This window comes from Gavialis gangeticus, unplaced genomic scaffold (genome assembly GCF_001723915.1).
Source record: "Gavialis gangeticus isolate Ggan-Ray unplaced genomic scaffold, GavGan_comp1, whole genome shotgun sequence".
Lineage (NCBI taxonomy): Eukaryota > Metazoa > Chordata > Crocodylia > Gavialidae > Gavialis > Gavialis gangeticus.
Genome location: NW_017729004.1, coordinates 24,354,939 through 24,377,352, shown reverse-complemented (window position 1 = coordinate 24,377,352; position 22,414 = coordinate 24,354,939). Strand labels below are relative to the sequence as shown.

Below are 22,414 nucleotides of genomic sequence, written 5' to 3'. Positions count from 1 at the left end.
CAGTGTGTCAGAGAGGCCTCACTGCACTTGTCTAGGCACCCTCAAACACTACCACATCTGCTGTGCTTGACACCCACTTCACTTATCTATAGATTGCTGGCACCCAAAACAAAAGCTCCACAAGAAAATGAGACTTCATCTTCGAATAAGCCTCCTGAATACCTAGCACAACGTCTTACCCCAAAATTGTCACTTGCCACCCTGTACCATAAAGAAAGGATCTTTATACCAGGTATTAGTAACTTGCACTTGAATGAAATCATACCTTGAAAAAAAAATAAATAAATAAAAATAAAAATATTCTCCAACCACCTCTAACTTCTGGCTTTCAAACAATCCCCCCAACCTCACCAAATTAATCAGAAACAAACTCTACTGATCAAACACCAACAGACTAAACAAGAAATGCAAAACCTACCGAGACATCTCCAGTCACTGGACTCAAGATACCTCACAACAAAACTAACAAAATGAATGTATCCACCATGTCCTTACACAAAACTTGATCCCCTCATCCACTACACCAAATGCCCTTATAGACACTACAAGGGTGAAACAAAGTCAGCCTTACACACCAGAATGAACACTCAAAGGAAGAGGAGAAACACCCAAATCATGAACAACCACTGGAAAAACACTTATCATAAACAACCCTCACCGTACTTTTCCTTAAGGAAAACCTATGCAATACTTTAAGATAATGAGCCTAGGAACAAAAATCCATCACTTTAAGGGACACCAAGAAGCAGGGACTTTAATTAGGCAATGATTTTATGGCTCATAATTTACCTGCTCCTCTGTTAAGCTATCTGGGTCACAGCTGCTAAGTGTCCTCTTCTCTTTTGAATGGTCTTATTCTTTTACATAATTAAATTTATCTATTTCAACAGTTCTTTATTTGGTCTGTAATTACTTCTAACAACTTCTCTTTGCTCCACAGGTTTACTGCCCACTACCTTTTTTAAATGATCACTTTCATTTACATACTAGGGTTAAACAAAAACAATTATTCTACCTGCCATTTAGCTTAGGCTCCATTTGCTTCTTTCCCAGATATGTAGTGTATTGCATGTTAACATCTCTCCCAACTACAAAGTTGGTCCAATAAAAAAAGATATTAAGACAAACAAATTTTCCCAAATTCCAGGCAGAAGAGGCAAAGCTTAGAAGACAGCTAGCATGTGATTTAAGTAGTGAATAGATATGCTGTTAGCACTATCAGTATTTCCGCTGCAACCTTCCATTTTCAGATGAACCACTATTTCAAACCATTTTGTAATTATTTCTCATACAAATGTAAAAATCCTTTCAAGTTAAAAGTTATCAGGAACATTTTATTTACAGAGGGGAGGGTCTCTAAGTTTAGTTGAGACAAGGGATGTAAAAAGTTCATACCAAACTGAGTGTGAAAAGGTTTGGTGGTATTCAATCACGTACCTGGATTTAGCACTTTTTATTTTAAAATAAATGAACAAATGCTCCTCTTAGCACCTGAATGCAGTCATAAAGTGGTGATTTCCTTGTGCAGCTAAGAGGTCCAGAAGTTAATTTGTCCAAGGTGTAGAAGCTAAGGGCCCCTATAGATGTGCAGGGAGTTGGCACTGGAAATCCAGCACGGTGGAGCACACTTAATCACAGAATCAGAGGACCAGAAGGGGCCTGCAAGATCATCAAGTCCAGTCCCCTGCCATGGGCAGGAAATTACTGGGCTCAAACAAGCTCAACAAGGTGCTTATCCAGCCTCATCTTGAACATCTCCAAGGATGGCAACTGCAACACTGCTGCTGGGAGTACGTTCCAGATTCTAGCATCCCTTACAGAAAAAAAGTTCTCTCATGTCCAGCCTAAATTTTCCCTCTTTTAGCTTGTGCCCACTGGTCCTTGTCCTCCCTTGAGGTGCCTTCCTGAAGAGTTGTTCACCTAGATCTTGAGGCTCACCCCTTAAGTACTTGAAGTTAGCTATCAAGTCACCTCTCAGTCTTCTCTTATTCAGACTGAACAGCCCCAGTTCCCAGAGTCTCTCTCATAGGGCCTATCCTCCTGGCCCATAATCGTATGGGTGGCCCTTCTCTGTACCCTTTCAAGCTTATCCACATGCTTCCTGAATTGCGGTGCCAAAAACTGGACACGGGACTCCAGCTGTGGTCTCACCAACAACGAACAGAGAGGGAGAAGCACCAGCGGTCCCTCTAAGCTGCGCTGCACACATGGTCATGCAGGCGTACTCATGCCGTGCTGCCAAGGCACACCTGTGTGGCCACGCACACCACACAGCTTACAGGGAGCTGAGAATTGCCTCCCTGGATCTATTGGCAACACATTGGCTGATGCACGCCAGCATTCTATTTGCCATGCTGGCAACCTCATAGCACTGCTGGCTCATGTTCATCTTCCAGTCGACTGTGACCCTCAAGTCCTGTTCAGATGCTGTGCCAGCCAGTGTACCACCACCCATCACTTGATTAATTGAATCTGCTGGAGCTCCAGCAACGTGCTCCAGCAAACTCTAGCATCATGTGTATCAGCTTCCCCACGCTGGAAAACAGCGGCAGGGCACTTGGAACTAAAGCTCGATCGATGAGCAGCCAGCCGTCATTTTTCAACATGGAGGATGCTGATACACGTGACATTCGGGTGCTTTTAATTAGCACAGCAGGCTATTTAAAGCGCCCCCTTAAAGCACATGTGAAAATGCAATAAGAATCTGATTCTGGTGAATGCAGTTGATTCTGTCTTGCTGCATACACTGATCTACCCATGAGAACACATTTACATCCTGTGTCAAGAAGAAAAATTTATTTAATATCTTTTTTTTTTTTTTACTACCCTCTTTGTGAAAAAGTTTTTCCTAATATCTCACCTAAACTGTCACTGATGCAATTTGAGACCTCTGCTCCCCTGTTCCGTCATCTGTCACTATTTAGAAGTCTAGCTCCTTCCTCTTTGGAACCCCCCTTCAGGTAGTTGAAGGTTGCTATTAAATCCCCCGTCTCCTCTTCTCCAGACTAAACAAGTCCAGTTCCCTCAGCACCCCCTAACCATTTTGTTGCCCTCCACTGGACTCTCTCCAATTTGTCCACATCCGTTCTGTGCATGTGTGGTTGGGGAGAGGGGGGAATGAACCAAAACTGGACACAAGACTCCAAATGTGGCCTCACTAGTGCTGAATAGAGGGCAATAATCACTTGCTTTGATATGCTGCCAACAATCCTACTAAGGCAGCCCAGAGTGTTGTTAGCCTTCTTTATAAACAAGGTGGGCAATTATCTCATACAATGAAAGAGGACACCAGTATATTATTCACACAGTAACAGGCTAATCTGTTTTGCATAGCAGCTGCTGCATCTTAGCCTAAAAAGGTATACCATATCTATTACATGGAAATGCGGCACAGGTTAACCTGGTCTGGCTCCATCTCATGGAGGGTGAGGCCACACTAATCATATGCAACAAGGGGACTCTGGGTGAACTGTCTGGACCCCATTTGGTGATATCCGACAGACATTTAAGGTGGTTAAAAAACAGGACTCATTGGAAATGGGAAATAAAGATGCAGCTCAGCTGTGAGAATGAAGAAGAAGTTGAAATATATTCAATGTGGTGGCTCACCATGACTTGAAAGAGTCAGCACTGGGGGGGGGACTGAGCACAGTGGGCACTACCCCAGATCTTGCACTAATCTGTCCTTGTGGTAGGTTCACATCACCGGCAGAGGAAGTACCTTGACCGAGGTGATGCAACTGAAATGGCAACATTTAGTGGAGGATTCTGCCCTTGTCTGCTTGTAAACAGGACTCCACATGACAGCTTCATAGTTAGCTTCCCACTGGCCAGCTTCCAGTGGGAGAGTCTCAGCTACACATTGACTTCATAGAAATGAGAAACTCCTTTCTAGCTTACTCTTGCAGCCATACGGCTGAGGAAAAGCATAACTTGGGGGCATCCAAATCCCAAGCCTCTGGGGTTGCATATAGGATGCCTGCCAAAGGATTTGGAAGCATCTAAAGTCCCAGGCTGGGGTGAAGGATACTTGCCGGTAGGAGGGTCACATATGGTTCTTGAATGATTCATACGGATTTGGATCTGATCTGGCTAAATTTGACCTGGGACATTATTTTATTCTTTGTTATGGAAAAAGATTTCCATCATTATGTTTTCCTAATGTTGGGGGATACATGTTTTATAGTTTTATGCTTAGTGCTGTCTACATTTAATCAACTTCATAGTTGGTGCTGCTCTGGCAGCAGCTTAAGTCATAGATAATGTATTTAGTGAGGTTTCCTTGTATGCAAAAGTAAGCCAAGGGGTTCCCCCTCCCCTGTTGGCAGGGGGGGAATAAAAGCTCATCTTATATACTGTATGTACTTGAATATTGCTAACTTGGGCAATTCTTCAGTCAGATAATTATACTTGAAGTTTCAGATTCAGTTCTGTAAGGTATGGCTTGGAAATGCCAGAGGAATACTATATGAAAAGAACATGAAAATTAATTAAATTTAGAACTTTGTAAAAGAATTTTTTTAATCTAGAATTTGGGCCAAATCTCAGCCCCCCTTTAATTAATGATGACCATTTCCACATCAGAACAGCTAAATCAGATTAAGCTATCCCAAGAACAGTTTATTCTCAGTCAGTTTACTGCTTACATTGCAGTCTGCAGTTGGCTGAGGCGTGGGTAACTGAACCATGTATCTCCAGATGTGAGCTGTCTGGTCTCCAGACGCTGTAGAGAGAGACTGGATAAGTATGTTTCCATAAACACAATACAGAAAGTTTTGATTTTTTGTACATTTTGGCAGTGTTGTTTAACGCATTAAAAAAACAACAACCAAATATTGTTAATCACCATTTTGGTAAATCACAAAATAACTGACTGTTTTCCATGCTTCAATACTGTTGATCTCATGATTCATTAGGCAAAAAATGGGAGAAGTCATCCAACTTAATTACTTGCAAAATGAAAACATTAAGTTTCTTCGGTGAAAATTTTCCGTTGAAAATACCGTATACAGGAAAATCCCTGTTATCCAGCATTCTACAAGCCAGAATATTCTATTAACCAGAATTTCCAGGCGGCTGACCGGTCGCAGGGGAGGGAGCAGGGAAAGCTGGCACATGGTGGGTGCCACCACCCACCACCCTGTGCCGCCACTACTTCGCATGCAGCCACCACCACCCCCACACCCAAAATACGACTGCTGCCACTCCATTCCTCCCCTCCCCTCCCTCCCACTGTGTTATCTGCTTCGGGTAACCGGAATTTTTACATAACCAGCACCCAGCATTCTCCACTCATGCCAGATAACAGGGATTTTACTGTATATAATAATCTTCTTTCTATACTAACACTCTCACGTAAGATTTTATATTGTTAAATGGTAATTTGTATGATCAGGATTTTTGGAAAAAGCAAGTTCCCCTTCAAGCAAGCATTTTTTCCACAGATGTAGAGAAATCCAAACTATCAAATGTAAAATTATATTTCAAACAAACTCAAAAAGGTAGAATCAAAAACTCATTACTTGTTATATGAAGAAAATCTAAATCTTTGTGTAGCAAATGAATTAGTAATACTAATTTATCTTTATGTGGTGGCAGCCTCTCAATACAAGGATAACAATTTTCCAAGTAAATAGACAAGTCATTGGTGAGTCTGTAGATGACTGACGACTGATCCAAAAATCAGGGGACCAGCACCTCCTGGCAACAGCCGGGTTGCAAGTACCAGTTCCACTGCCCTAAAAAGGTTGCCAACCCTGATCTAGAGTATTCTTGTGTCTATAGTTAATAGTGGTTTATAATCCCATGCAGAACTGTTAGATGTAGGACATGGTAAAAATCAAAGCAACACTTAAAGTTGATGTAAAAAACTAATTATTTCTAGCTTCAATATTCTGCCTTTTTAAAGTCGTATTATTTCATTCCTGCTAGAGAACAAACTTTGAAAATTTTCAGAATTGAAGACTGACCATTTTTCAGCGACTTGCATCTCAGAAATGACTTGTAAGAAAAACTTAAAATTAAAAACAATTTAACTCTGGCTTGAATCCCAAAGCTAGCACTTCAGCTGCTGGACCATAAAAAAACAAAAAAAAAAACAACCAAAAAAACCCCCATACATCCCACTGCAACTGATTTCTATCACAAGGCTTCACTGATGACGTCCTTCCCTTTACGAAAGCAGTCATGAACTTTCATAAATTCGTAGGGACATAGTTGTCACTATAACAGACAGCACCCCTCCTTGTGAAGTCTCATTTTTCTATGTCAAAAGATATCATTAGAATCGTGTTACTTGGAAAAAAATTAAAATAAAAAAGGTTATATAATAACATAATGCTTCTTTCTATGAGCGCCGGACTGCTAGGTGTTTCCCAGCACAGAAGAGAAGGGGCCTGCACCAAAGAATTAACTAAATCTAAACAAAACAGAGACAGAAAAGGACATAAGATGGCAGGTACAACTTCAAAAAAAAGATTCTGCCACTGAGCAAAGGTTACTGTATGGCTCATTATAGCAAGCAGATTGCATTTAATTTTTTATTTAGTTTGACTAAATAATTTTAATTAAATAAAAACTACGTACCTGTGAGAGCTACCTGCTCTGTTGGATGGAACTTTACGGAATTTACTGTGCAAGATAAAAGTCAAGTTTTAGGCCAACAAAATCAGAGCACAAAAAGTCTGTTAAGGCAAAAATCACTTTATAAATGTTTACAATTTTAAGAACTAAGAAGCAGTGAAGTATTAAATTAACCTACAGAATTATTATTAGTTTCATACACGTATGTTAAATCAATGTCTTATAAAGGCACATAAACCAAGTATGCAATTTATGCACCAAGATGATTACAAGAACAGCAAGAACTTTTTAATAAAACTACTTCCTGTATCTAAAAGAAATGTTAATGTTATACGGGATGAACAAGCTAAGGGAGTCACTTCTGGCTTCCTTACAGATTAGCCTAACAGATTAACTTTTATCAGCTTCTGGTAAAATTCTGTAAGGTTCTATATATCTATTTCTATGCCTAAAACAACGGAAACATTTACATCATATCAACAAACGTTTCCTGATGCTAGGATTTTCTATTTTTCAATTATGCTTTAACAAGCAATATGTATTTTAATTCAAGATCAATTTAGTTTTCCCCTAAGGCCCCAGCGGAGAGCTGTTTTCTAAAGGATTTCAATGAAAAAAACCTTTTCCTAATAATTGCTGGCAAAGCCTCATGGAACTAGAACGTATCTATGCAATGACAGACTCCTGTAACAGACTTACAAAGAGTTAAGCGCAATACCAAGAGACTCCTCCAGACTTTATACACTAACACTTGAAATGTACATAGCACTTAGTTCAAACTTTTTATACTACACATTTTACATTTCTTTAGTGTCCATATGTACGCCTTATAAAACGCTTTTCTATAAAAGTACTGTCACTTAGACTAAATATTATTAAGATGCAAATATTTTAAAAATATAACATTAAACAAAATAATTCTCTACAGTTCTTGACTTCTCTAATAAATTTAGAAAGGTAACTCTCAAATTTTTCATACAAGACTAATTTCACAGGGGAACATACTGCTTAAGAGCAGTAATTGGTACATTATGTAGTACTCTTCATGTATAAGTTAAGCAATACAATTCTTATAGACATGTATGAGTTAAGATAATTTAGGAACTTAAGCATTGTGTGGTTTTCTGTATATAAACTATATAAAATTATTTTATTAAAACCACACAGAACTGTTACCACTTTCACATTTATCCAATTAGCCACTTAAAAATGAGTATCTGCATGCAAATAAAGTGACTGAGACTTTCAGGCTGATTTTACAAAGATTATTGTATCCCTATTAAGATGACAATGGGCTTGAAATATCTGAAAGCACATTTAGTAATTAAAGAGATCCAAATAAAAAAAAGTATTACTCAATTTTGTTTATGACCACAATCAGACAATACATTTAAGGAGTTATATAACAAAGAAGCCAGCACAGAATGTGCTTTCAGTTGCTCAAGTTTGACTTCTTAGAAGCTTCACTCAACAGTTCTGAATTCTATGAAACTGTTTGGGCTCAGATTTTTATGCAAGATGTCTGCTCTGATAGACTTCCCCCTCCAAAAAATTCAGCAAAAATGTTTCAACAACTTCAGAGAACAAGGCCAGGGAGTACTTCATTTTACAGCTTTATTGTTTTTTAATGTAATTTTGTGCATTACATTTTATTATATATTAAACATTTACAGAGACACCTTAAAACTTACTTAAAAGAAGAGTATATTAGAAAATGTTTTCAGCATAATAAAACTTAGGGGAGTTTTATAAGGAGTTTATTGCTGCCTAATAGACTGAAGGCATTATAGAAATCTTAATAGGTGTATACACTTTCCCTCACTACAAAAATGTTATTAACTTTGTTCTTGTGCATCCTTACCTGATCCAACATGCCCTACATACTTGACAAGGCACTTTCCAGTTTCTATGCTCCACAGAAGAGCAGTATGATCTACAAAGGGTAAAACAGAAATATATGTAAACATTTTTTCATTATTATTCTGAAGAATAATTTGACCTCTTAGAGCACAGTATAATTAAAATTAAATTATAAATTAAAAATTATAACTAAAATGAAACTGTAGAATAAGTCTGGTTTTCTAGAAGTAGTTATTACGTTAAAAGAAATGTAAATTTTAAAGTTCCCAATTACTACAACTAAAAATGTAGCCCCAGTTACAAAAACTGGAACACACTATCCAATCTAGAGATAGAAAAGCTTCACTTTCCCAAATGCTTTCCAAGATAAAGATTGGCTGGAAAGTGATGCTGGTGTTGCTAATACTGTTTGAATTAAACCAATGGGCTATAGTATCTGTTCCCTCTAATAAGAGAATATCTAAAGTTCTCAAATTCTGGTCTTTACAGATCCTTTGGCTATTTCAAGCCCTTAAGACAGCATTAGTAACTACAGTGTGTTTTTAAACTATATAGCTAAGAGGCCATACATATTTAGTGTATGTAAACTGTGACAACTACATCTTTTGCGTCTCCTGGGAACAAAATGAAAAAATTCAGTCACAGCAGTATTCTGATACTGCTATGCAACCATGTCATTTCTTCCTATTGTAATTATACATACATAAGTAGTGGGTAGTATACTATGGTATGCTAGTTGAAAGCCCTCTAAAGTAAGAAAGACGCCCCATCTTTCAACCCCCACTCAAGAGGAACCATAAAAATTCCTACCAAGATATGCTGGCTAGCCATAATTTGTAAATGGATCATCACTATACTTCAGGGTCTCAAAACTCAAATGATTTGAGAGACTCAACAAGGATGCTTGAGCTGCACTCAAACCAAAAAGATCTTTGGGGGTAGATTATGAAGATTCACTCAAGGGTTTTGAATCTACCAAACCTCCTTTAAAATGTTTTACTGATACGCCTATACAACTAACAGAAAGACATTTAAGTAAATAAAGTACATCAAAATAAGATTTAAGAAATCCAGTAAGAAATTCTCTTATATGTAGTGTAACTAAGCTTTTATGTATTTTTTAGATTTATTCAGAAAATTCATTTGAACTCTATTCAGATATTTTGATACAGTTACTGGAGTTAAACACACAAAATATTACCAGCAGATGCAGTTCCCAACACCACTGGCTGAGTTTTCGTGACACTGACATCCCAAATACCATCCCTGTGGCCAACATACTCCTTCACCAATTGACATATTGCCCTTGATGTTGTAGTTTTGAAACTGGATACAATCTAAAATAGAGAGACCAATATGTTTTTCATATCAATGTGCAGATGTTAGGTACTTACTCCTCAAATTACTTTTGGTAACATAACACTAGACTTTCCTTTTTTAATTAAAAAACAAAAAAAACCCATGAAGGTCTAACATTTTTATTATTGTTTATCATTTGTCAATATCTCTAACTGCAGGAAAATACAATCTTTGAATAAAAATAAGCTCATGCTCTCTAAAGAAAATGGGACAAACTCCAGGGTTATGAAAGTGCAGTCCCACTGAACTCAGTGATGCTGCACAGGCACAGTGCATGGTCTTTCCATTTGGTCTGACAGGAGGGCCTAGACCATGAGAAATTTCCTTTCCCTCCTTTCCCACAAGACTCAAGTGTCTGAAGGCTGGGAGACAACCTGCACTGTGATGTCTCATTTGAACTGTATGTCTTCAGAAAGTTATGGTTTTCCTATATACCATGAAGAGCTGGTCACAATCTGGAAACGTGTCTAGGTAAAAAAAAATTAAGTGGCACTACTTTTCTTAAAAATTGCAAAAAAAACATTCGTTCTATGTCTAAGACTTAACCTACAAGAATAAATCAGCCCCACCGGCATAAACAAGTTTCAAACCATCTGAACCACTTGCTAAGCACATAACTTCAGACACAGCATTGGCAGGGGAAATGGTTTTCTTTTATTAAATCCAAATTAATATTTATGCAGGCTGACAAACATCAAAAAACCAAAACTAAGACAATCCCCCAATATTTGGATTCTATACATGGAATATTTATTATAGTTTTCCATGTACAGGATTTAATTATTGGTGTGTCGTCTTAAACCTACCCCCTCCCCGCCTGCCAACTGCTACCGTGAGGAAAGCAGCCAGCATCAGAGGCACTGAGCAGCAGGCAGCTTAACCTCTGCCCCTTGTCCCCCTACTCTTTGTCCCCCCTGCTGCTTACCCTGCCAACAGTGCCTGTGCCTTGCTTCCTCTGCTCTATTTCCCTTGCAGCTTCTGCAGCCTCTGCCCACAGCTTCTACTCGCTGCCTGCTGAAGCCTCTGTCCCCACTGCAGCCCCCAGAGCTGCTGGCACTGCTGCTGAATGGGGCTGGAACTGCACTTGATGGTAAGCAGTGGGGGAAGGGGGAGCCACGTAGGCAGCTGCTATGGCTCTGGCTCCAATGCTGAACCTAGGTCAAGGCCAGAGTCAGAGCTGTAGCAGCTGCATTCCCTCCCCTCCCATCTTGTAATCAAATCCAAGATGAGGGGCTTCCCCCACCACACCGTGTTGAATGAGGGGGGGAACCTAGTCTTCGATTTGAATAAATATGGTAAGTGTCTACAGAGAGATGGCGTAACACAAAGAAGGGGCACAACACTGTATGCAATATTGTATTTTTCACCGGCTTTGAGGGTCCTTTAACAAGAATACCGTGAGGAAAATGGACATTTAATTAAACTCTTTAAGAGGGAAAACTTTTAATAAGAGAATTATGAACATATGCTTAAATTTATGTAACCAGAGCCTAAAAAAGTCAAAACCTTGAATTTACAGTGTTTTGACTTGAAAGCAATATAGGTTTTAAATAAGTAATTCTACACTACAGTTACAATGAGCTTCCTCTGTTAGAAGATTTAACTCTAAAGTAACACTAAGAACAAAGTTCCATTCATCTGTTTGATATCAAAAAAGCAGTCTTCAAAAGTCATTTAATTAAGATGTACATTCAAATTACTCTAGAAAAGACAGATTTAAGAAAATGTTTGGGAGAATGTTGAGAATTAAATTAGTCCAAAATTTTTGCATGTCAGTTTTGTAATGATGAAACCCTATATGAAGTCAAAATTCAATGGTTAATAAGCATAACAGTTTCATATCAGTAGAAGCAACAATCATTTAATGATGCATTGAAAAAGAAATGGGTTAGTTCTCACAAAATGAGGCAAAGGTTATTAGTTCAACTATACTGCAAAACTGATTGTAAAGACTTGAAAACAATCCTAGATGCAACTTTAATATAAATCATCTCCATAAAACAAATGGTGCCATGTATGAGTGGAACATAAGAATTAAAATTACAGAAGGGACTAACATAACTCTCAACTGTTTAGCAAAATCCAAACCTTAGACTCCCAAGTCCCCCACACTAAATCTCAAGGATATCATTACAAATCAACTAAGGAAATTTCATTTTTTGTCTTCATTTTTTCAAGTCTGTGTGTTCACATGCACATTTTTTCCCCACTTCCAATTAAACTGTCTCTGGAAAACTGTTTCCAGAACATACACTTATCAGGTCACGTACATGGAAATGCACCAGACTTGAAATAGCTGACATTTGTCTTCAGTCTTAAAATCCTTTTTATTTATTAAAGCTTGTTTTGGTGGGGCAATACTAAACCTACTTACTGTAACCTGAAAAAAAAATGCAATGGCTATAGAGAAAAGAAAGCTGATTTCCTTTGTTTTCAGAGAAGCAGAATTACATCTTGCAGAAACTTTGTTTACTAATTTGCATTACACAGCTGTAAGATTTAGAATTCAGATCATGTTTTTTCAAAGTGGTATTTATTAGAGGTGCACTGATACATTGGTCCCAAATTTGATTGGCACTAACATAAGGAAAATTGACAGCATTGGCAATCAGGTTTTTTTTGGCTGATGTGGCTGATAATGTCGCCGATAAATGCCTTGTGCGTGCTCACAGCCTCAGAGCAGTACGCAGGCAGCCAGGAGCGCAGCCCAGCAGCGTAGAGAGTAGTGTCGGGCTGGTAAGTTTATTGTGGGAGAAGGGACAAGGAGGGAGGGAAGGGGAGTGAGGAGCAGCATCCCTCCCATGGTGAGGGAGGGACGCTGCTCTCCAAGCTGCCCGGCTGCATAAAATCGGCAATTGTATCAGTATCAGCATCAGCTGATATGGCTTGTCTGGAAAAAAAAAAAAAAAAAAAAAATTGGCCATCGGTATTGGACCAAAAAATCCCTATCAGTGCACCCCTAATATTTATCAATTAGAAATAGAACAAAATGTTAAACACCCATTAATTTTCAAGAGGTGTGGGGACAACACTGGGACTGTCTTAGGCCCAAGGCTACTCAAAAATCTTTTAAAGTTGAGCAGTTGACTCCTTTAAAAACACGCAGAGGGAAAAACAAATGAACATTAGTATTAAGAACTTTATATAGATATCTTTACATACAAGAAATTATATCCAGTTGACCATTTCCTAGGTTCATAAGGCAAAGCAGAAAAACTTTCACGTGTATTTTGAAGGGCGCTTCTGTTCTAGACAAAAACTTTCAAATCAAAGGATTCCTGCATCATTTTGTGGTTGGGCATCTTTACAGTTCAATCTGGAGTTTTAGAATCCAAGTGATGAAGAACCTGCTACATGCATCCATTAATAAATTGCTCCATGAGTGGATTAGCCTGACAGTTAAAAATGTGCATCTTCTTTCCAACTTAAATTCTGGCACCTTAATTGCTGACCACTGGATTTTTTTTTATCCTTGGTCCACCAAATGAAAAGCTAGAGGAGACATTTTTTTTTTTCTAATGCAAGTGATTATACAGCAATTGAAATGCCTTGACCTTCACTTTTGAGAAGCTAAACAGATTGAAATCCTTTGATTTTGCTATACGCACTATGTTTTGCCAAGATGCATTTTCCAAGGCTGCAGGACAGCCAAAGATCAGTTCTATGACTGGAAATAATATATTGAATTCTCTCATTGAAATAAGACATTTTTCAAACCATTTAGTACAGATCAAGGAACACATCTTCACATTCCATAGAAATTGTCTGACAGCATCTGTGATAACTGAATATTAACTAACAAAAGATGGCTTTTGTAGAAGTGTCTTCTGACAAAGAGTCAGTCAGTCATCAGTCCTTTGTCAGTAGGCCATAAATTACGTAAGCAATAGCAATATACAATAGGATGTTAAATGTAGGTTACTAGGCACTACCTCAGTGTCCTGAGTTTAAAACAGTCTATTTTAGTTCAAGTGATTTAGTTCTCTCACTCCCTGCATTTAAATGTAAATTGTGTATAGAAGTTCAGTAGCCATGCTGTTGCTACACTACAGCTTTTCATCAAGACAGATTTTGTTTTCCTCTAGAGATCGGGTAAAGAAAAGTTTAACTAGAGACAACTGGGATGCACAAAGGAAGTCTTACACATCCCTGCAGACACTGCTCCACAAATCTTTGCTAAACTTCTAACTCAGCAAAACTTTCTGTTGTACAGAAGCTAGAGTAAATATTTTGCTTCTCTCCTCTTAAGACAAGCAAATATTCAAAATGCAGATGCTCCCACCAACTGCCAAAACAGCTGCAATGGAGAAAGCAATGGGAAGCGATATTGCCTGACTACAAATCATTTTTTTCTCCTTAAATTACAATTCAAATGTCTTCATGAACTTTTGCTATTAAGTGTAGATAACCGAATGTCAAGTCTGCTGACATGGCACAGTTGACAGATATGATACCCTCTCAGGGAAAAAAATAAATAAATTCTGCATGTTCCACCACTCACTCCTACTTAGCATGCACAACAGCACACTGGGAAGCAAAAGTTACCCAGGAGTCTCCACCCCATATTTCCCAGCTGCCCATGTTGAAGTTGCGAGGTCCACCTGACTTCCCTGGGAAAGAATTTGAACGCTACATTGCAAGCAAGCAAGAGAAAATAAGTATTCAATGCCAGCTTTATAAAAGATACATAATTACTGCATATTATTTACACATTGAAAAGGTGAGAAGCATTCTAAATGTTGACAACCATTTATTGTACATAGTCCCAACATAAATTCCCATCCTAATAGATTTGTAAGTTGTGCAAGACGAGGCAGATTCATATCTGACAAAGGGAATTACAAAAAGACTGTAGAGAAGAAAGGAATGAATTTGTTAGATTTGGACTGAATCATAAAATATCTCTGAACTTCTTGTCTTTTCATCATCATCTTAAAAAAATGCCCACTGAATCTTGTATTGTTTCCTTAATTCTGAACACAATGTTAACTTCAAATCAAGTTTTGAGAAAAAGGCAAATTTCTTGTCTAATTTTGTGTGTTAAATTGCTCTCTTAGGCTAATGGCTTTCCAGCCTGCTTGTCAGACCCTTTGAGGACTGTCAAACTAGCCCAAGAGACAAAAACAAGGAGAGAGGCGGAAAAGATGTATGAGCCTAGATGTGCACTACACACATGCTCCCCCAGGTTAGGACAGAGAAGCAAGCAGAGTTTGTAAAACACGCATGTTACCTCGTATGGTGTCATACAGCCCATAATGTAACCAACCATAGGACCAGTTCATGCATTCAGGCAACAGGCTCTCATACCAGCTCCTGTTGCTGTCATCTCTCCTGTGAAAACTTAATGCCCAGCCCCAAGGAGCCCCACCCTGAGGCAAAATGAGCAAGAGTGTAGATGCTCAGTTACAAGGGAAAAGGGAGGGAGAAAAAGGGAAAATAATAAATATACAAGGTAAAAGAAAAAAAAAAAAAAAGGAAAAACACAACACCCCATCAACTAAGGAGTTAAACAGGAAGACACTGGCTACTGTACTGAGAGGCTGCTTAGCTGCCATTTTGAAAAACTCATAAAAAAAGTTGGGAATCACTCCATTTTGTATGGGTAAGAATAAAAACCTGCGAGGGCACAGAGAAAAACCACAATACCTAGATAATCAGCTTAAACCAGTTCAATTGTAAAGTCTTCTAATTTTAGTTTTAGAGGTCATTCCCAAAGTCATTCCCATAGTTGAAACTTCACTATTAATTTAACTTCCTATACTTTCATCATAAAAATAGTTTAATCCTTCTGTAGATTTAACAGTGCCACAAAATCCTTCCCCTTCCAATACTCCAATTTTTATTAACTTTTGTAAAATAATCACATCTTACAGAAGAAGAGATGAAGAGGTAATTACTGAATCTAAAATATGGATATTGTTCTTCACCAGGCATGTCTAAAGAATGGAATTATACAGCTTAAGACATGATACTTCACAACTTGAAGACAGCCACATTAGTCTCATGAGTATACAGTGATGCAAGTAGAGTTTAGTTTGTCTCATACCTTGCTAGTAGATGCCTTGTAAGTTGTCTTTAATTTCTGAGAAAGCTGACTGGTACTATGACTGGCTGTTGAGACAAATAAATTCAAAAGGAAGATATTTCAAATAATATGGTTTTTTGTTTGTTTGTTTTTGTTTGTTCTTTTAACTTTTCTGTAAAACGGTATCAATTCCCTTCAATTAGACCAAAAATTCTGTTCAGCTAATTATATGAAAAGCTAACTAGAAGAGAAATCCTAAGTGAGTATTTGTTAATACTCATCTTACCTTTTGCTTTCAGTTGTCCTTTGTTCAGTTCAGCTCCATCAACTGTTTGTCCTTCAGCTGCCAAGCGTTCATTGAGTGTATCAATTTCTCGACGTACTAAACAGAAAAAAATTAATCCAGTGATTAATATGTTGGTTTTTAAAAAGTGGTGTGGCATCAAGTCATCTCTTTTGTCAACAACAAAGGTGGTTTATGATGCTTTTGAAAAAGCAGCTCTCAAGTTATAAATATTTCAAATTAAAACTTCCCAGAAATCACCCTGGACTCAGGTTCCAAACAAACCTTGCCCATCATTAATATAGTCACTCTCTCAGTAGCCCATATGTCTAAGCATTAAAAGGTAACTGTAATATAATTAATATCCTTGTGTTGATCCAGCTCAATGCCAAATTCAGAAAGTGGAAGCCGTTGTAGCCTTACAGTGACTACCTAGCTAGGAAGAGATTTCATGGCAATGTTTCTATTAAATTTAAAACACAAACTATTTTCTTTTCAAGATAAGTCATAGAAACAAAAGTTCATTTTCACTCCTACAAATATCTTAACATTATCTTTATTAAAAGATTTCTGCACAAGATATATATTCAACAAGTTTTGCTTGAGCGTGCTATGATTGTTCAGTGTAATCAAAAGGTTTTCTCTGCATGTTAACACAAATAGCATGTTCATTTCGTAAGTAAGAACCTTTTTATGAAGTGCATGCACAGTATTGACAAATATATTTTTACTACATTATGGTATCCCCCACTCACCAGTTATGTCATATAGCGATTTTAGTTGGAGCTGAGTAGCACAGGTAATGCAATAACTGAACATGCACACAGTGACTGCAGATAAATTCCACATAGCTACTGCCAGCTCTGGGTGGGGAAAGTCAAGGATGTCCAGACAGGGTTATAAGACAGGGTTTACAAGTTGTTTACATCTTTCTCAAACTAAAAGTTTTGGTTGAAATTTTCATTGCAAGTGTATTCCTCATGCTGATTGCTATTCAGAATGTTTAACCTAAAGAGTTCAGCTGTTTTTCTGAACAGAACTACAGAAAAATAACACTCCCCCACCTCACATTAGAAAGCTTTAACAGCTCCATACTTTGGAGCAGTGATCTGGGGATTGTTTGTGCTTTTTCAGTTTTTGAGGAAGTCCAGCCAAAATTGTTTTTTTAAGGCTTGCAATCACCAATGTACAAATGCTTATCAAGTCCAGGGATCTCAGCTGTGGGAAATGAGAAACTCTACTGTACCCTCAGTCCCCCCTGACAGACTCATACAGATGAGAAAGCTGTCTGATACAAATATAGAGGCTACACACATGATGTAAGAAGAGAACAAGCAGCTTCAGAGACCAGGTATCAGAGAACTGGCTGGACAAGTTAACTATGACTGAAGAAAGAGATGGTGGACAGAAGACGACTGCTCAAAAGGGAGAATTAAATAGCGCAAGGGGCCTGGGTGGAGAAAGACTGTTTTGGCAAGGAAACTAAGACAATGAGCCAGAAGGTGAGCAAGTTGAAATCAGACAAGGAGATTAGGGAAGGGAAACAGAACTGGGAATCTGTAACGACTAGAAGAGTATGAAGATGCACAAATGAAGGCCAAAATTAGAGGGAGAAAGAGACAGACTGGATAACAAGCTGGAGTAGGGAGGAAGAAATGGAGACAAGAAACTGAGAATTACTGGGCAAAGAGTGTGGGGGCTGAGAGGGATAAAAATTGCTGGATTGCACTGAAAAACCTAGGGAGTGGAGAATGGGAATGGGACAGGAACAGACTGGAGGGAATAAGGCAGAACAGTAGCACTAGGGGGAAAACGGACACTTCTATGGAGAGGTCCAATCCTTCCGATTAGTGTCTGGCTGTCAGTATGATACCATATAAAGTAAATTGATTTGCTTTTCTTTAAAAGCAAATTTAAGGAATCCGGTTGCATGTAACTTATTTCTCATTAGTACATCACAAACTGCTTCATGAATGTGCATTTAAGCCATCCACTGTAGCTCATCCAACACACACTGGGTGTAAAAACTGCCTATTAATGCAGGGTGAACCAGGTTGAGACAGTTTGCTTAAAGAACTAATTTATTCCAGTCTTTCTGTAGGAGGCTGGGTCTAAAAAGGAAAAACATATCTAAACACAAAATAAACAAACTAAATAATCATGCTAGTTTTGTAAAATTAGAGATGGTAGGTCAGAGAGACTCAAACACAGGCTTTAAGCAGGAGAAGGTAAGAGAAGATTTCTTAGCAAGGAATAAGAGAAGCTTTCTTATACATACACTTAACTGGGAGACAAACCCAGGTTAGACTAGAGATCAAGTCATGCACAAAAGAAGGGAATCATAAGCTCTCAAAGAATGCTGGTTAAGATGAAAGAACTCAGAATAATGAGAAAAATCCAGATTTCTTTTACTGTTCAAAATTTGAAGAATACTATGAAAAAAAATCTGTTTGTTACTACATCAGGGGTTGGTAACATTTTCTGGCAGGGGACTGAATGACCCAGCTTGGGTCAGAGGCAGGCAAGCATTAGGACACATCAGCCACCGCTCCCTGCCCCCACTGCTCGGCTGCAAGCAGACAACAGATGTGTGGCACAACAAAGCCCCCCTCCACTGGAGCCCATGCCAACCAATCACAGCATGGCACAGGCAGAGATCTCCCTCTAGCCCCAAGCAGCTGACTGAGGCACTATAGAGGCAGCTCCCCCTCTAAGTCCCAGGTAACTAATTACGGCACGACAGAGCTCCCCATTACTAAAGCCATAGCCCCATAAGCCAACTCCAAAGGCTGGATGCCCCAGCCCCTACACTACATCTATCACAGACCCCTGAAGAGTTATGTTGTAAGCCCAAAGCCTCACAAATTGGATCCTAGGTCTCCAACTCTGGGAAGGGTAACAGGGACTCAGTGCCCAGAAAAAGAAAAACAGGACGAAGTGAAAATGAGCTGCCAAGAAAATTTAAGAGCACTTGGGTCCAATAGATTTGGACCCTACATAACAGTCACTTGAGTATCTAGATAAATTAAGGAAGGACAGCAGCAGAGTAAGGACAATGGATGACAGGAAAGTAGACTATAACGGACTCAGGGAACTCTGGGAGGCAACTCTGAAGGTGAAAGTAGTCCAGAAAAGCAGGTTGTACTTTAAAGAAATCTTTGTGAGGATGCAGAAACAAGCCACCCCTATTTGTAGAAAGGCTAACAAGTATGGCAGAAAACCAGCTTGGCTTGGCAGGGGACTCTTTAATGAACTAAAACATAAAAAAGAAGCTTACAAGAAGTGGAAACTTGGACAAACAACTAGAGAGCCTATAAGAGTATTGTTTGGGCTGTCAGGGATGAAATCAGGAAGGCCAAAGCACAACTGGTGTTGCAGCTAGCAAGGAACATGAAAGGTAACAAGAAGGGTTTCAATAAGTTTTTGAACAACAAGAAGATCAGGGAAAGTACAAGTCCCTTATTGAATGTGGGAGGCAACCTAGTGACACGACGTGAAAAAGGCTCAAGTGGTCAATGCCTTTTTCATCTCAGTCTTCACAGGCAAGATCAGCTCCCAGACGACTGCACCTGGCAGCACAGTTTGGAGAAAAGGTGAGCAGGCAAAAGAACAAGTTAGGAACTATTTAGAACAGCAGGATACATACAAGTTCATAGGGTTGGATGTGATGCACCTGAGGGTGCAATGGAGTCAGCCAAGGTGATTGCAGAGCCACTGGCCATTATCTTGGAAAACTTGTGATCTGGAGAGTTCCAAGATGATTGGAAAAGGGCAAATATAGTGTCTATCTTTATGAAAGGGAAAAGGAGGATCTAGGGGACTACAGACCAGTCAGCCTCACCTGAGTCCCTGGAAAAATCACTGAACAGGTCCTCAAGGAATTCATTCCTAAGCACTTGGAGAAGGCAATTAGGAACAGTCAGCATAGATTCACCAAAAGTAAGTCATGTCTGACCAACCTGATTGCTTTCTATGATGAGATGACTGGCTCTGTGGATGAGGGGAGAGCAGTGGACGTGATTGTACCTTAACTTTAGCAAGGCTTTTGATACGGACTCTCACAAGCAAGTTAAAGACATACAGGTTGGATGAATGGACTGTAAGGTGGACAGAAAATTGGCTGGATCAGGCTCAGAGGATAGTAGGCAATGGCCAATGTCTAGTTGGCAGCTGGTATCAAGTGGAGTGCCCCAGGGGTCAGTTTTGTTCAATATCTTTGTCAGCAATCAGGATGATGGGATGGAGTACACTCTCAGCAAATCCGCAAATGGCACCAAGCTGGGGGGAGAAGCACATAAGCTGGAAGACAGGGCTAGAATTTAGAAAGCCCTAGACAAATTGGAGGACTGGACCAAAAGAAATCTCATGAGATTCAATAAGGACAAGTTCATAGTCTTGCACTTAGGCAATCCTATGCACCAATACAGGTTATGGTCTGACTGGGTAAGCACCAGCTCTGCAGAAAAGGACCTGGGCGTAACAGTGGACAATAAGCTTAATATGAGCCAGCAGCGTGCCCTCGTTGGAAAGAAAGTTAATGGCATACTGGGCTGCACTGCCAGCAGATCACAGGAAGTGATTATTCCCTTCTATTCAGTGCTGGTGAAGCCACATCTGGAGTACTGCATCAGTTCTGCGCTCTCCACTACTGAAAGGATGTGGACAAATTGGAAAGAGTCCAGCAGAAGGCAAAAAAAATGGTTAGGGGCTGGGGCACATGACTTCTGAGCAGAAGCTGAGGGAACTGGGCTTATTTAGTGTGGACAAGAGAAGACAGAGGGCATTTAATATCTGCCTTCAACTGCCTGAGGGGTGGTTCCAAAGAGGATGGAGCTAGACTGTTCTCAAAGGTGGCAGACGACAAAACAAGGAGCACTGGTCTCAAGTTGCAGCAAGGGAAGTGTAGGTTAGATATTAAGAAAAACTCTCACTAGGAGGGTAATAAAGCACTGGAACAGATTACCCAGAGGGGCTGTGGAATCTCCATCCGTGGAAATTTTTAAGACCTGGCTAGATAAAGCCTTGGCCGTGGTCATCTAGTCAAACCCATTGTTCAAAGCAGGATGACCTCCTGAGGTTCCTTCCAACTCTAATTTTCTATGATTTACCAAGGACTGTCACAAAAGTATGGAAAATAAAGGTTAGGAAGTTAGAGTGCTAGAAGTTCCAAAATGCCAGAATGTTGCTTATGCAACCTTTTCTGGATCCTTTCTGAATATGCATTATAATGCAATCTTTTATTCCAGGGAATCCCTGCATTTCCTAATTTCAAGTGGTGATATAGGAGACAGCACATTTCCATTTGAGTTTGAACTAAACAAGTTCCCCAGGATATCAAACAAGAGGTAACAAGCTGTGGCAATAATCCAAAGGCAATCTATCAGAACTTGGATACATTTCCTTTTGGTAATATGTTTCTAAAGCTGCGTATAAAAGCTTTTGTGATGAAATGCCCCAAGTGTGCATTACTTTCCAAGGTATTTTATTTTCTCAATGAGCCCTGTTGTAACTAAGTGCCAAATAGTCACTTTCAAGCTGCAAAAAAAATAAAATAATAATAGAAAAACACTCACATTCAAGATTTTCAATATAAAGGTTTTCAAACTCTCGCTCTATTTGCCCAAAAAGCTCAAGAAGTGTATTTCGAACAGATGAAGGAAGTTTAGAATCCTAAGAGAGAAAAAAAAAGTTAGCGACTTTCAATCTTTTTTTTCCATACGCACTAAATTCCATTAAACTACGATTTCTTTAAGATGAACACTTGGTTCCTAAGGGAAAAAGTATTCCTATTATAACACAGAAAATAATTTCTGAACACTGGTTTGTCAGAGCAGCAAGACTGGCATACACAAGAAACCGCCTAGAATAATATTTATTTTTGTATTTTAGCATGCTTACATTTTCGTTTAGTCTCAGGGCGCAAAACAGAAGATTATGTTGTATTTAATTGTGGTTTTCTGAAATTTCCAACTGGTATTTCTATTAAAGAAAGAAAAACTGTGCGATCCTGTGGCATTATAGAGCTGTGTTCAGTTAAAGTTACTTAATATATTAAATGCTTAAAATAATTTAACAATCTAACTGCCAAGCCTTAAGAGTGAGTCACTTAGGTCTGAAACAGACTTGGAATTGTAAATTACAATTTGGATTTAGAAATTCAACTGCTGCCACCTCAAACTTCCACTGCTGTAAGAGGCAGAGTTGGTTGGGGTTCTTTTTTTTTTTGCTGGTGGTTTCGCTGTTGGGGGGGGGGGGGGTTAATTTGGTTTGGTCTTTTTAAATTTTTAATAAAAGAATTTTTAAAA

At 38.9% G+C, this 22,414-nt stretch overlaps 1 protein-coding gene across 2 annotated transcripts in view; it reads right to left on the bottom strand.

The window, feature by feature from the left end:
* Positions 1 to 22,414, bottom strand: part of WDR37 (WD repeat domain 37) — a 95,380-nt gene that overhangs the window by 28,262 nt on the left and 44,704 nt on the right. For both annotated transcript variants that reach the window (XM_019508176.1, XM_019508175.1), the window contains exons 3-9: positions 21,683 to 21,779; positions 16,113 to 16,208; positions 15,848 to 15,912; positions 9,644 to 9,779; positions 8,444 to 8,515; positions 6,586 to 6,630; positions 4,647 to 4,723 (exon numbers count right to left, since the gene is read on the bottom strand). In XM_019508176.1, the coding sequence (XP_019363721.1) occupies positions 4,647 to 4,723; positions 6,586 to 6,630; positions 8,444 to 8,515; positions 9,644 to 9,779; positions 15,848 to 15,912; positions 16,113 to 16,208; positions 21,683 to 21,779 (588 nt within the window). The remainder of the gene's footprint in view (positions 1 to 4,646; positions 4,724 to 6,585; positions 6,631 to 8,443; positions 8,516 to 9,643; positions 9,780 to 15,847; positions 15,913 to 16,112; positions 16,209 to 21,682; positions 21,780 to 22,414) is intronic.